This window comes from Cyprinus carpio, chromosome B4 (assembly GCF_018340385.1).
Source record: "Cyprinus carpio isolate SPL01 chromosome B4, ASM1834038v1, whole genome shotgun sequence".
Lineage (NCBI taxonomy): Eukaryota > Metazoa > Chordata > Actinopteri > Cypriniformes > Cyprinidae > Cyprinus > Cyprinus carpio.
This window is the reverse complement of record NC_056600.1, coordinates 22,086,327-22,101,724: the sequence shown is the minus strand read 5'-3', so window position 1 is coordinate 22,101,724 and position 15,398 is coordinate 22,086,327. Positions and strand designations below refer to the sequence as shown.

The 15,398-nt window shown below is 36.5% G+C and overlaps 1 protein-coding gene across 1 annotated transcript; it reads right to left on the bottom strand.

Moving 5' to 3' along the window:
• Positions 1 to 8,195: 8,195 nt before the first annotated feature.
• Positions 8,196 to 12,194, bottom strand: LOC109066589 (potassium voltage-gated channel subfamily A member 1-like). The gene is made up of 2 exons (XM_042722391.1): positions 11,974 to 12,194; positions 8,196 to 11,395 (listed from the first exon to the last, which is right to left on the bottom strand). Exon 2 carries the CDS (start codon positions 11,216 to 11,218, stop codon positions 9,737 to 9,739), a length of 1,482 nt encoding a protein of 493 aa, XP_042578325.1. The 5' UTR covers positions 11,219 to 11,395; positions 11,974 to 12,194; the 3' UTR covers positions 8,196 to 9,736.
• Positions 12,195 to 15,398: the final 3,204 nt, after the last annotated feature.

Genomic DNA, 15,398 nt, shown 5'->3' with positions numbered 1-15,398 from the left:
GTAAGTTTGATTTGAGTCAAAATGATGTAGTAATTATTATTTACTAATAGGTTCACTTTAGAATACTGTTTCAGGTTCTAAGTAATTCCTGCGGAATTATCTGATAATTCTTTACTAAAGGGTTCACTATAATTTCACTTAAGAATACGCCTACTGTTTCAGGTGTGAAATAGGTCCTGGTGAATTATTTGATAATTATTTATTAATAACTAATGGGTTCCCTATGTTTTCACTTTAGAATACTGTTTCAGGTTCTAAGTCATTCTTGAAGAATTATCTAATAATTCTTTATTAATTACTAACGGGTTCACTATAATTTCACTTTAGAATAGCCCTACTGTTTCAGGTTCGAAATAAGTCCTGCAGAATTATTTGATAATTTTTTAGTAATTACTAATTGGTTACCTGTATTTTCCTTTTCCCTCAGTCCTTGCCTTGCATACAGTTAGTGAATTAATGGTAATGTGGTATATGCTGAGGAGGCACACATACAGTACTGTATATAAAATATAAATACTAAGGAAAGTTATCGCAAGGCACTGAAGTGGTGGTGGGGTTCCTATCGGAAGCTGATTTCTCACAAAACAATTCACTACTCAGGCAAAACCTCTATAAAATTTATTGCATTTATTAATATTACATTTTCATATTACTACTACTACTGCTAATAACATTTATATGAAAGGGTCACAACTCTGTGTAATTGTGTACAACTGTTCATTAGTAGTTACTACATAATTATTTTTTTTTAACCATAACTAGTAGATAATTAATAGTTCTTCAGGAGGTATGACAGAATACATTAGTTATTGATTAGCTAACTGTTACTTAAAACAATCCTAAAATTGTATTGCATACTGATTAGTTAACACATCTTCCTTAGTAGTTAACAGTAGTGAATGAAGTGTTAATGAATAATTGTTAATTCTTCAATAATTCCTTATTATGCAGTAAGTAAGAAACAGTACTATAAAGTGTTACCCTAAACTCACATTTTTACACAATTTTTGCATGCTTGTGTGACCTGGCATTTGAAACAGTAAACCTAAGCTACACTGTAAAAAAAAAAAAAAAATCCATAAAATAATAAAATGAAATTAAACAAAACAAAATTCAGTTTAAAAAGGAAAATACTGAAATCTGTTGCTTGAGTCAATAATGCTCATAAAGCCCTAAAAATGGAAGTAAAAAAACACCAAAATGTACTATATGTCCATACAACTATTTTCTTACTGTTAATCTTCAGAACTGAAACTTGAGAACTGATGCAGATGACTTAGTAAGAGTGTTGAGATCCCAATTTTGTTAGTTTGAGCCACTTCTTTTAAATAAACCTGACAAATCATTCACAAATTGATGATCCAATCTCAATGATCCGGCAATTCTCAAAATAACTGGAGATTATTGTTGAATATTGTGTGTGTTGACATTTTTTGGATTTACAGCAATGTAACAAACCACATAGTCAACTAGTCACCCCAACAACTAAAAGCTACTTATCAGAGCTTTCAATTCATATATAGTGTGAGTTTATGTTTTCTTGTACATTAACATAGAACTGAGTATTTGCATGTTTACATGTGTCTGTAAATTAAGTGTGTTTAAATTTAAAATCCTCTTTTATTTTATTAAACTTTCTTTCATGTACTGTATTGAATCAACATAACATGGAGTCTTCCTCTGTTAGTGTGTGTGAGAAGCATCTGTAGGCACTTGAGGGCAAACTCAGTTTTAGCTCTCTCCATCTACACTCACTTATTATGTAATGTGCTCTTAATATAGGTCAGGTCTGAGGCAGAGAAAAGCAGAGCTGCTAGCTATTGTTTTTAGCACTATTTGTAATTGTCCAATGTTACCCATGCAATTTGAGAGTGTTGTTTGCTTATGTTCAAAACATGCAGCTTTTGCTTTTTGAGTATATTGTAGGCCTACATACTGTATATTGTGCACAGCAGTACACATTTTCAAAACAATAGCAAGGGGTCAAGGTTTGATTGGTTAGCATGAGCCAATTAGCTTATGATAGATTTCATAATCTCATAACTGTGGTAGAAAAACGCCTTTTTGGTATGTATATTTATGAATACAGAGTATACAACACTGTATACTGTATGTTGTAAATATTTGGTTGTATTTAAGTTTTGCCAGTAACCAACTGCTTCAGAAGCCTCTTTAAACTGCATAGTGTCCTTAAATGTCATTGCTATTTGCTAAAAATATTGTTCACAATCATCTAAATTAGTTACATTTGTTTTGTGTTCTCAGTAAGACACTGAACATCAGATAAAGCTCAAAATAAATAGGGACGACTGTAATATTGATTGACTGACTGATTGATTGATTGACTGATTATTTTTTCACTATATATAACAAGCTAGTGAACCAATTTGAGGGTTATAGTAGTATACCCTAATACATAACTACAGCATAATGTCTCATGTGTACAGTTTCGTTTGTGAGCACTGGCACATGTGAGGACATTTTTTGTTGTTGGCCTCTATCTAAACACGTTCATCTGGCCTTCCCACCAGGCTAAAGTTACATCAGTAATAAGTATGTCTCATCTCCTCTACCTGCCTTCCACAACCAGCTCAGTTTCACTCGTAGCAGGTCACGGACAAGTTTGAACTCTGTGTTTGTGTGTACAATGGCAGCGTGCCACTGATAAAAAAGATACAAGACCCTGTCCACTGTCCATATGCAGTGAGTTTTTGTATAATTGAATCTGACCTTTATATCAATATACACAAGGTCAGTAGTTTTCAAAATAACTGGTCCAAAAAAACTGACAAAACATCTACTGGGAATGTGTGGTATAGAGTTTGTCTCCTGATGTTTCCTGATTTCGGGTTCCTTTCTGCCTAGCTGTCGAGTGGATTGTGACTGAAGCTCTGTGTAGCTTTGTTTTAAATCTTTAGCTCACCATCATTGTTTGCCAATATATATTACCATTTATTTAATGTTATCTGTCATGTCAATTGGACACCGCTAGCTTTTGATGTAAATTACTTTCATTAGCACAACATGATAACATTTTGATAACAATACACAGAGACTCTTTCACCTAGATATCATACTTTAGAGACTGTGCCTGTTTCCCGAACTAGCAAATAATAATAATAAAAAATAAAATAAAACTTATGAACCCATTTAAGGTTAATAATTTAGTTGGTGTTCAACATTATAAAAACATATATAATAAGGATAAAAAATGATAAAGCTTGCCTTGATGAATATTACAGTAGATCCTTTTCTACAAAAGCACTTTTTGTCAATTATATGATCACAGATCATAACCTAGATGTGCTCTGTTTGACAGAAACCTGACTAAAACCAGATGATTACTTTACTCCCTCCCCCCACAAGGATTTCCAGTCAGGATTTACCGTATCGTATTACTGATACTGTTCTCACTAGAGTTAAAAATACTGTAATCGTATTTGTATCTCTCTAATAGTGTTACTTTTTACCGTATTGTATTACTGAAACTGTTCTCACTAGAGTTACAAATGCTGTGATCGTATTTGTATCTTTCTATTAGTGTTACTAGACCTTAGTGCTGCAAATATCATTAAAAAAATATGGTGCTAATTTTCATGGTTATGCTGATAATACTCAGCACATTCAGTTAACAAAACTAATAGAATACTAAATTCTGAAAAACAGAGGTGTGACGAGTGGGGCGGGGCCGAGAGCCATGTGAACGAAGCGACGCCGTTGGAGTAAATGATAATGCGCGACACCTGTGCTACTCACCGGTCTCGAGTCCCACGGAGGAGCTCCGGAAAGATAAAAGAAGGAGTGACGACAGTGTTGGACAAGAGAGCACCAGGCCTGGACTTTAGATTGTGTTTTGTGTGCAGCAGTCGTCCGCGAGGGGCTGCCGCTTTACTTTCATTTTGTGTTAGTTTATATTATTAAATTGTTTAAATGAATCATTCAGCGCGGAAATGTATTGTCAACACTGTTCTGTGATTTCTCAATAAAATAGCCTAGAAACTGAAAAGTTCAAGCATATATTTCTTAATAACTAAATCACACAGCTTCACTACTAGTACTGTAGAGAGACGCTTCTAGGTAGAATTCATAGACTGTATTAAAACATGGACGTAGTGTCCATGACGTCACCCATAGTTTTCCGAAGAGCGTTTTTCGCCATCTTGGCAGCGCGTCATCGCGTGTCGCTCCCGGATAATCGAAAATGGGCAAAGAGGTGGGAGCTGGTTGCTGAAACCACACCCACCTAGCTTGACAGCAGGGTCAGCAGCCGCAATCCACCTGTCACTCAAGTGGCCACGCCTTTAATTATGCAGAACTTTAAGGCTTATTATAAAAAAAATTCTCCCCCCTCACAGTTGTCATGAAGGGCAAAATTAGCTATATTGACCAAAATAGTTTTTTGAACCAGGCTGTAAACGTGTTTTTTTCTGCTGTAAAGTTGGGCATTTTAACATGGGGAGTCTATGTGATTGACTCCCTTTTGCAGCCAGCCTCTAGTGGCCAGTCGATGAATTACAGTTTAAGTCACTTCCATGTTGCCGCTTGGTAGAATTACGCAATCGCACTTACTAATGCATTCATATGAATATAATCTTTACTGCGCTACTTTATCTTCATTTGATTTAGAATGAGCAGAAATCTGTGAGAAATATAACAACCCAAAGACAAAAGAACTGATAAAAATGAGCTGTTATAGGAGCAATAGCTATTTGGGCAGCGCTGTGCACAAGGTGTTTGTCACAGCTCCAGACTTATTTGTTCATTAATGCCATCATCAGCGACTAGTTGACTTCAACTAGACTTTCATCACATAAAAGTCGACTTTAAAAAACTCATTCAACCCCTACTGCCAGCATCCAAGAAAAAAACTAACATTCAAAAAAAGAAATGCTTGTAGACTCCAAATGATCCTAAGGTCCATATCTCATCTTCTCCTAAAAATTTAATGGACATTTGAGTGGTCTGAGAGGTCAAAAGGTCAGAATACTAAATGCTTTGAGCCTTGCAGGAAAGTTCGATTGCTCTCTGAATGAATATGAACATTTTATTTCCTGATGAATCCAAGTGGAAACAGCACACCAGCTTCACACATCTTCACATGACTTAGCCAGCACTGACTATGAATGAAAAGAAAAGTCTTGAAATTTTACACAATTTGCCTTTTTCATCAGTCACAGTGAGACATATATATATAAAAAATTAGCACATTCATTTACACATACACGTATTTTACACATACACATATATTTACAGCGATGTCGTTGACTTGATTGCAAATGATTGCACAGATACTATTTAAACTGAACTGAGCTGAGCTGCATGATGACATCACTGAATTCAATGATGAACTGCCTTTAACTGTCATTTTGCATTATTGACACACTGTTTTCCTAATTAATGTTGTTCAGTTGGTTTGACACAATCTGTTTTGTTTAAAGCGCTATATAAATAAAGATGACTTGACTTGACTTGACATAATGTTGCCCCTCGGTAGATCCAGTGTGATAACATAAACATAGGCCATGGAAAATGAAACCTGATGAGCTATTGAAGGCTTTGAATGTCCAAGTGTAGTGGTCTTTTTGGTGGACTTCATGGACTTTAACTGCACTTAAAAGCTGTAATTGGAACCACATGTAAAAACACAAGTTTCAATGTTTAATGTAACATAATTAAAAGTTTTATCTTACAAGGTTGTGAACTAACGTGTTCATTGTCTGGCCCAAATGAGCTCTGATAACAGTATTTAGATACTGTAGGCTGAGACGAGTGGAGTTCCACTGCTTGAATCAAAGCCAGCCCATTGGTTCAATCAATCAATCAATCAATCAATCAATCAATCAATCAATCAATCAATCAATCAATCAATCAATCAATCAATCAATCAATCCACTAGTTGTTGTCAGGTTAGATAAGTTAAGGGGGAGCTTGGAGGACAAAGCCCATTCATAAGGGTTTGGTTTCACAAAGATCTGCTCACTGATTTCCACCCGAACAATGGAGAAATGGAAGAGCTCTCAATAATTGAACAGACTGGTGCGATTACGCAACAGGTCTTACGAGTGGGCTGCCAGAGGGAAGGGTAGCGAAGCGAAAGAGAGGATGACCCAGGGAACAGGCGCCTGGGAACGTGTGGGAAGAAGGTCTGTGGAAAGATTTCAAATTTAAGTGTAAAATGATACTATATGGATGCATCCTGTCACAAAGGTCATTACGGTACTTTCTGTAGCACTGTGATTTCACAAGTAAAGCCAACCATGAACACATCATCATCATCCACACATCCCCCATTTGAAGCGTGAGATCGACATAAAAGACATCTTATTTTTAGTCTTGTCTACAATAACTCCCAGAATGCCTGTGGTAAAGAGCACAGCAGCTTTTAGTCAGTGCTTTTGCGTTAGGATGTGCGTCTCTGGCCATATGTGCGCAAACGTGCATGCTCGTTCTCCCCTGTAGGCGTGCAGGCCCCAGTTTCGTTGTGCTGTGGCTGAATCACTAGCTCTTCACTCCCTCTACTCTTTTCTGCCTACCTCTCTTTCTTTTTTTCACTCTCATTTCTATTCTCTCTCTCTCTCACCCCATCTCTTCAGGTCTGTATATTTTTTCCTGCTTCTCTCCTCCCACGCCAACCTCACATGCACCAAGCTCAAGGCTCTGCCAAACTGTCCTGCTTCGCAAGCCATGTGCATGCATAAACACCTTAATGGAAAATACACACCAGATCGCTGTGGCAATAAGTCGACAGTTATTAGTCTTTGCATTTTCCGCTTGCTTATGATGCTTTAATGTAATGAATGACTATATTAAGATATTATAATGCCAAATGTCTAATTTTGGATGCAACTCCAAAAATCCCTGAGACAACATGAGAAATTCATGTAAAGTGCCTTTTCCAGCCTTGTTTTTTCTTTAGGTTTGTAGCAAACATTAAATATAAAACTCATTCCTTCATGATTAATATTGCATTGATATTCCATTATATTCAACTTTTTATAATAGCTTTTAAAATTAAATATGAGTATTAGCTGATGTGACTAAAGCCTAATACTGTAGCTATTGTAATAAATTATTTGTTTGTTTGTTTATTTGTTTGTTTTTTGAAGAACAAGACTTTGAATTGTTGTGATCCCATTTCCAGTTTCATGTGCTTGCATAGGGTGAGCTGTTGAACTGAAAATGGAACATAAATAACAAGTCCTTGGCGAGGCAAGATGAAGATGTTAATTCGATTTATTTATCAGTGTGAATCCTAGAAGTGTCTCATTTATCCTAAAGACTGAGTTGAAATGAATGAAAAAAAAAAACATTCTTTAAAAATTGTAAAAAAATAATTAAAAAAAAGACTTAAAATGGTCATAGTCATGTCATAGAATACACCTTATCAGCCCATGAATAGTCAACACATATTAAAATTAAAAAAGGAAAGAAAAGCTTTTCCCAGCATTTGCATGAATCATGTCAGAGCAACGTAAGCCCAGAGCTGCCTGCATGCATAATATCAAAGTGCTTTAGTTTAATTTTATGGCATAACACTCATATGATAAGCCCAAAATGAAAACCAGGCCCTTAAAAAAATAATAATAAATAAATATAGAAATGTACAGAAATACATTTCAATGTACTCATCTATATCAAACTCTTTCATCTTCAAAAGAAAAACAACTTTAGAAGCCCAGATGAAAATACACACGATAATCCCACACGTGCTAATGATTCAGAACCCTGGTTATTAGATGTCTGGTTATTTTACAGATATATAGGATTTTCTGTAACATAATATATTGATAATTTTGTTTTAGCATTTAAATGTTTGTTTGCATCTTAATAACATACATAAATTACATTTACAGCTATTTTTGGTCCAATGTTTTGTTTGGTATTCTATTTAATTCATATAAAAGTGTTTCTCAAACTTTAGAGATCTACAGTCATAATAAATAAACATCACTCTGGCATGTATTTCTTTTATACAGAACTGTATAAACACATTGTAAAAATATATTTTCTTAAAGATTTTCCTTAATCTCAGCTATTTATTTTGCTGGCAAAGCACCACAGTTGTGATGTTTATTATTTAAGTGAATATCATAAATACCCTACAGAACGAATTAAAGGGTTGCAAAACACCTATGCTGGTTAAGATGCTGTCCTGCAAATATACACACATCCTTAACATGGACAAATCAACACAATGTTTTTAGATTCTTTATTTCACCTTTCGCTCTTTTAGTCATTCTCGTTACATAAAATTCTCATTTAAATTAAAGTGCATTAGGTTTTGATAGACAACATTTACACTCAGATTAAAGGTGTTAATTTTAGATCTCGACTCACATTGTTATGGATATTTTAAGTAATGGCAGTTTCTACTAGTTACAGTCCCTGATGCAGACCTGTGCGTATAATATAGCACTATTAGCGCTTGTGCTTAGCATCACTTTTTGAACTTTGTAATTATTATTTTATGGACTCTTATTTTGAAATAAATTGTTTCACCCCCATTGCATACTCTTTCCCCCACCAACCCCCCTCCCACACTCCCCATAATTTCACTGGATAATTTAAGAGGATATGAAGTTTGCATTCACAAGCATACTATGCATGACCTCACTGAGGTAGATCCAAAGAAACCAATGAACAAAACAAAGCCATTACAAAAGAATACATAGACGTAAAAAAAAATAAATAAAAAAACACTTCATGTCTCACATTTCTTTGTAAAGCAATGCCTGATCCAGCGAGATGACCTTCTATTGTATGTACAAGGATGTTGAGGGACCGTTTCCTGAAATTCAACCCCAGTGGTCCTGGAATATCCCTCGACACATCATGTGTGATAAGATACAGTATGCAAATGTTTTACAGTAACTATTGCATGTTGAGACACTCTATGCCAGTTAGAGGACTGAAGGCACTATTAAATTATTCATTTAAATAATAATTATTAAATATACAATTATAATGTATTAAGTATAATATATAATAATTACAATTATTTAATATAGATAAAGAGATCTTATGATTAATTAAGCGCAGAACCGAATATGTACATTTAAAAAACTTTAACTAATAAAGTCATACTTTTAAAATGTAATACTGCCTGGAACTGACTTTAAATACTTTGTTTTTAGAGATGTTAAAGAAAGTTGTGCTTTTAGTGGGCAGTGGTTGTAATTCATTAGAGTTATGCTGTCGGCTTGGCTATACGTGATAAAGTTCGTATTGATGTCATGTATTAATTAAAGCAGGATACATAGTACCATATCAAACAGACCTCAACGTTTCATAAAACATGCCATGATCTGCATAATTAATCAACATTCAGTTTGTACATGGTTTACAATAACCTACAATGAGCAAATAAATAAATGGTCAACATATGGGACAAGAAAGTATTAGTTACTTATTTTTGCAAAGTCACTGAATAACTGATCATTTTTTTGGGATATGGTACATTGCAAAATGTAAAGTCATTTATATATGCAAGTACTCTAACCCAAGTACATATAATAGTTATTCTGTCTTTTAATTATTTAATATTTGGTATCCATAGGCAGATTTTAGACTACCGTTCTTCAGACAGAATCAAAGCAACTCTCGTGGACTTGAGATAAAACATACGCAATGAAATAACACATTATCAGAGGCCTTGTTAAAGCACTATGATATATGAATAGAGTACACTATATACAGCCGGGGGCGTCCTTTAATGGCCTAGAACGACATTGGAAATCTATACATCTGTGAGACGCTTCCCCTTATTTACACAATTCTGATTCACAACTGTGCAGTTCCCAGTTCGCAGGTTCGCCTCGCGAAAATTATCAATGCTGTTATTGAGGTCGTCGTCAATCTCCATGTATTCTGACTTGCTGACGACAGACGAGCTGCGACGACTGGAGTTAGAATCGGACGCGATGTTCGGATTGCTCACCGTGAGGAGCTGTGCCTGTTCATCACCTTCGGTTTCTCTGTGATAGAAATAGTTAAAGTTGGACACAATCACAGGCACTGGAAGCGCAATCGTTAGCACTCCGGCAATGGCACATAGAGAGCCTACTATCTTGCCCCCAATAGTAACAGGGTACATGTCTCCATACCCCACGGTTGTCATCGAAACCACTGCCCACCAAAAGGCATCTGGGATACTTGTGAAGAAGGAATCCTTTTCCTCAGCCTCAGCGAAAAACACTGCACTGGAAAACAAGATGACGCCGATGAAAAGAAAAAAGATGAGAAGACCCAGCTCGCGCATGCTGGCTTTCAAAGTCTGGCCCAAGATCTGAAGCCCCTTGGAGTGTCTGGACAACTTAAATATCCGAAACACCCTGACCAAGCGGATAACCCTGAGAATGGCCAGAGATGTGGCCTGCTCTCCTCCACCCTTTGCCTCCTTTCCGCCCTCGGGGTCCTCCGCCATCTCTGTTCCGAGTGTTATGAAATATGGAATGATGGACACCACATCGATCGTGTTCATCATGTTTTTGAAGAAGGCAGGTTTACTTGGGCAAGCGAAGAAACGGACAATCAACTCAAAAGTAAACCAGATGATGCAGAGTGTCTCCACGACAAAAAACGGATCGGTAAGAATATTTGGTTTGAAGTAGAACGTGCTGTTGCCTATCACCTGGAGCCGTCCGTGTGGATCCTCCTTCAACTCTGGTAAAGTCTCCAAGCAAAATATCACGATGGAAATGAGAATAACCATGACGGACACTATTGCGATCCCTCTGGCAGGGCCTGAGCTCTCGGGATGCTCAAATAGCAGCCAAATCTGTCTCTGAAACTCGTTCTCCGGCAGGGGACGCTCTTCCTCACGAATAAAGCCCTCATCCTCTCTAAATTTTTCCATCGCTTCTTCTCCAAGCTCATAGAACTTAATTTCCTCTGAGAACATATCCAAAGGTACATTGACGGGTCTTCTTAACCTTCCACCTGACTGGTAGTAGTAGAGGATCGCATCAAAGCTCGGACGGTTTCTGTCAAAGAAGTACTCGTTCCTTAAAGGGTCAAAGTAGCGCATCCTTTTCTTGGGGTTGCCCAGTAGTGTGTCGGGGAACTGGGCGAGCGTCTTGAGTTGTGTCTCGAAGCGCAGCCCTGAGATGTTGATAACAACTCGCTCGCAGCACTCGGGGGAATACTGTGAGTCCTGTGGATGCCCCTGCAGAGTGGAGGATGTCTCATCCATGTTATCTCCAGCAACCACCACAGTCATCCTGGAGATCAAACTCACAGTACTGGATGGCAGTGGATATTCAGGTGGGTTGAGTATGCATCTAACGCCCTGCAGCTTCAATAGTCAATGACCCAACAAGACATCCAGCCTCATGTTCCACCAAACGTCGACCATCTCCATGTCCAGTGGAGCACTGCGCCTACTTTGTGTCCTCACCTAGTCATCCAAAAAATAAGGGGAGTAATGAGATACCTCGGATACCATGAGGAAAAAGAAATATGTCCTACCTACACACACAAACACAAATCAACAGGGATGCAATAAGACATGCGATTTCTACTGAAACCAAGGATCCTAATATATATTTTGAATTATATTGCTTTTGGAATTCACAAACCAAAATTAGGTCCTTAAGAACACAAAGTTCCCAACAGGACTATGACGATTTCCAGTAAGATGAAATTAGATTTTAAACTCCATTGCTATGTGAATGTCTACAGTGCCTTTGCTCTGTGAATTTCTAGTCCGCTAGCAACACGTTCCAGTACATTTCTAATGTTCATGTTAAGATTGCATAATGCTAGTGAATATATGCTCTTAGTATATCTGTTAAAACATAAATGCCACTGGCTGAGGTTCTGTTCTATCTTAATTGTGCGGTATAATTTTTCTAGCTCTCAGCAGATATCAAGACACTATTTGCCAATATGAACATGCATTTATAACGCAAATAATTAGAGTGAAACCAAATGATGGCAATGGGGATGTTAGAAAATGACTGTCTTTGTACTTACGTGGGCAGTCAGATTGAGGAGCAATGCAGGAAAGATCTGTGTAAAACCTCCTGTGTGTTATTAAGATAGATCTCACATTACAGCCTCACATTCTTACAGCAAGAACATAATACATCCTTGATTACCATCCTACTGCCGTCAGACCACAGCAAACTTGCAGTGGTCCTCAAACCCGTGCAGCAGAACAGCAGAGACACAAACAGAGATAGAGAGGGAGGGTGAGAGAGAGAGAGAGAGAGAGAGAGAGAGTGGGTGGGTGGGTGAGTGAGTGAGTGGATGTGTAATGCGCAATGCAGACAGACTCCAGCATGTTGCCAAATGTCCTTTTCCACACATCTGATGGGAGACACTACAGCTGAAGGAGACATTCCTATTTAATTTTTCTATCATCAGTGTTTCTTTTTGTTCACATTTTGCCCTAAAACAGATTAACGTGTATATGCTATTAAAACTAAATATTATAATGAACTAATCTGCATGCAACCTTGAAACAAATGGTTACACTTTTGGTATTTTATTTAGAGTAAAAATGTCCATTTCATTTACAAATCCTCTAGCAACATTTTTTACAGAATAGATTTACATATTGAGCAAACACTGTAAAAAATATTTTGCCAAGTTGCTTAAAAAGTGCTACATGTGGTAAAATCTAAATAAACCATTTTTATAACAATACTATGATTAAATCAATTTGATGTCATTTGGTTCCACCAACAAGGGTACAGATAAACTACAAAGAACAACTGCACTTACATTTTGTAATCTGTGACCTTGGCTTTGCTAGTACTTACATGAGCTACTTATTTTGCCCATATTTGCATACAAATTCGGCAATAAATCAAATCCAGGTCTATTCAGCTTCTATTGACATCTGTTTCTCCAGCTAAGATACTTAAATCATACTGCAGATAATAGACTTGAGAGATCGTTTTCTGCAGTAGGTCACATTAAGATGCCCTTTCGCAGAAAATAAACTTTGTTTTTTATGGTTATGCTGTTATCTGTTTGGTCGAAGCATCACTGAGATGTACAATGTAAAGTCTGTAGCTCTATGAATATCATCCAGTCCTGAGCAGACAGAGCAATTGCTCTCAGTACGAGAGATCAACACAGTTTTCCATGGCAACCAGGAGTTGGTAAAAGAATGAGGAGAGGAGGAGGGAAAACAGGTCTACACGCTGCTGCTATCACTACAGAACACAAACACAAACCTTACACATATAGGATAAAACAAAATTTAGGTTGTTCATTTTATTTCAGTAATTTCTGTTGATATCATTTGTTATTAAGAGACTGTATTATGTATAAATAAGATTATAATTGGTGCTTTTTTCATTTGTAATTCTTGTGTTGAAATATTTGAAAGAATTAATCTTAATCCTCATGACCTTTATGTTCACTTTTTCTATATAATTTCTATTTATATAACACTTTAAAAATGTTGGAGGATGTTAGAGTCAACATTTATAAGCTTTATATATAACATTTATAGTGACTTATTAATATGTAACAAGAAGTTCAATAGTTTAAATTTTTCCTAAAGGATCTGTTTTTAAGGGGTGTTAGCAGGGGCGTAAATTTCATCTAAGGCTAGGGGGCACAATAAACAAAATTTCTCAAGAGCAATTTTTGAAGGGGACACAAATAATACAGCTAAAATTGTACTTGTAAGGAAAAGTGTACACGGAAGAAAGCCTTTACTACTATTAGTGTAACAGGGAGATTGTGCCAAATTAGACAACTTCATGCTGCCGTGGTCACACACAGCTACTGCATTGTTCTATTTGTGACGTATTGAAACAATTTTCAAATGATTTTCGCGTCCAGTGTAGACAGAGTTTAGCTGTCGTGTCTGGTGTAGACATGGTGTGAGGTGATGTAAAAGAGGAAAGCAGACATTCGGACCAAACCACTGTGAGGCAAGGGAGGGGGAGACTCAAAATGTTTCTTAACTTAAAACGCATTTTTGCCCCGTTTGCTTTTGTTGTTTTTTACTTATAAAGCTATTTAAAGTATAAAACGTTATTTACAATACACAGAGTGGTTTTTAATCATATTTTTAGGGGTGACAACCCCCGACCCCTGCTGTATATATATATATATATATATATTTATATATATATATATATATATATATATATATATATATATATATATATATATATATATATATATATATATATATATATATATATATATATATATATATATATATATATACTGTAATGCATAGAATTTAAGGAATTTTAATTTATCAAATTTAAATAATACCACAAAACAAAAGTTAATAATATAAAATGTACGTGATATTGCTTTGGAATAGGTTGTATTGTAAAAAGCACTTTCACAAAGGTCACACTGCTTTAAATAATACCACACCACAAAACTCATTCCTCTTTTATATGACATGCTTCCTTAAAGAATCATTAATTCTATTATCGTGTTACATGACCTTTCATAAAGTACAACATGTTTTTACAGGGTTCAACCTGATACTTTAAATCCTATTTCTCGTGTGCTAAACCTGCTGATGTGGACTCTGCTTTTTGCCTAGCAACAGTCGCTAGTGTACTACACATCTCTGACAGCCCCGTTCCTCATTTAATTTCAAGGATCCTCCGCAGAGCTCATTTCATTTTGAAAGGGTGATCACATTTACGCGAACGCTCTTGAGGAATCACGATTATGGGTCCAGTTTGCAAATTCCCAAAGATCCCTTCACATGAATAAGATCTGCGAGCAGCGTTTAGCTTCTCTGCATTCATTTCAGCAGAACGACAGCTGAGGAGAGGTGCAGTCTTACAGTATGAATGTAGCACCCCTCCTCCACTCTCATTCATGAATGCACTGGGCCATTATATAACACTTGTGCTCTATTTAAAAGAGCCGTAGCAATGAAGATGAGCAGGAGACTCACGCGGTGCCCTTCAAGACGAATGCTGGAGCCCTAGGGGCTGTTGGGTCAGACCGCTGGGTGCTATTATTAGCTGTGTGTCACACCATAACCAATGAAAATGGAGTAAAACTGACAGATGTGTGTGTGATTATTTCATCATGTATCTCACATTGTCCATATGTGTGTGTGTGTGTGTGTGTGTGTGTACATTCATTGGTAATGTGCATTTGTGTGTGTGTATGTGATGATTGCATCATGAAGCGCACATTGGCCAGATTTACTGCACTGCACCATTCTGCATTAAATACACAAGACACATCATTTATCTCCTTTTCTACAACACATTCAAATCAGTTTCCAACCCAGAGGCTGCTAAGCTGAGCATACACATTTGACTTCACAAGAAAATGTAAAAATGTTGTCATTGGGTTTATTTTTAGTTCTTGTGTCTCCTGGGTTCTGTTAACACACAAAAAAATCTGTTATCATATTTTATCAAATCAGTTTTATAAATACTTCCTCATGCATT

Coding starts and splice junctions, on each gene's coding strand:
- LOC109066589 (XM_042722391.1), bottom strand. CDS start 11,218: ATGACTGTGGTGGTTGCTGGAGATAACATGGATGAGACATCCTCCACT.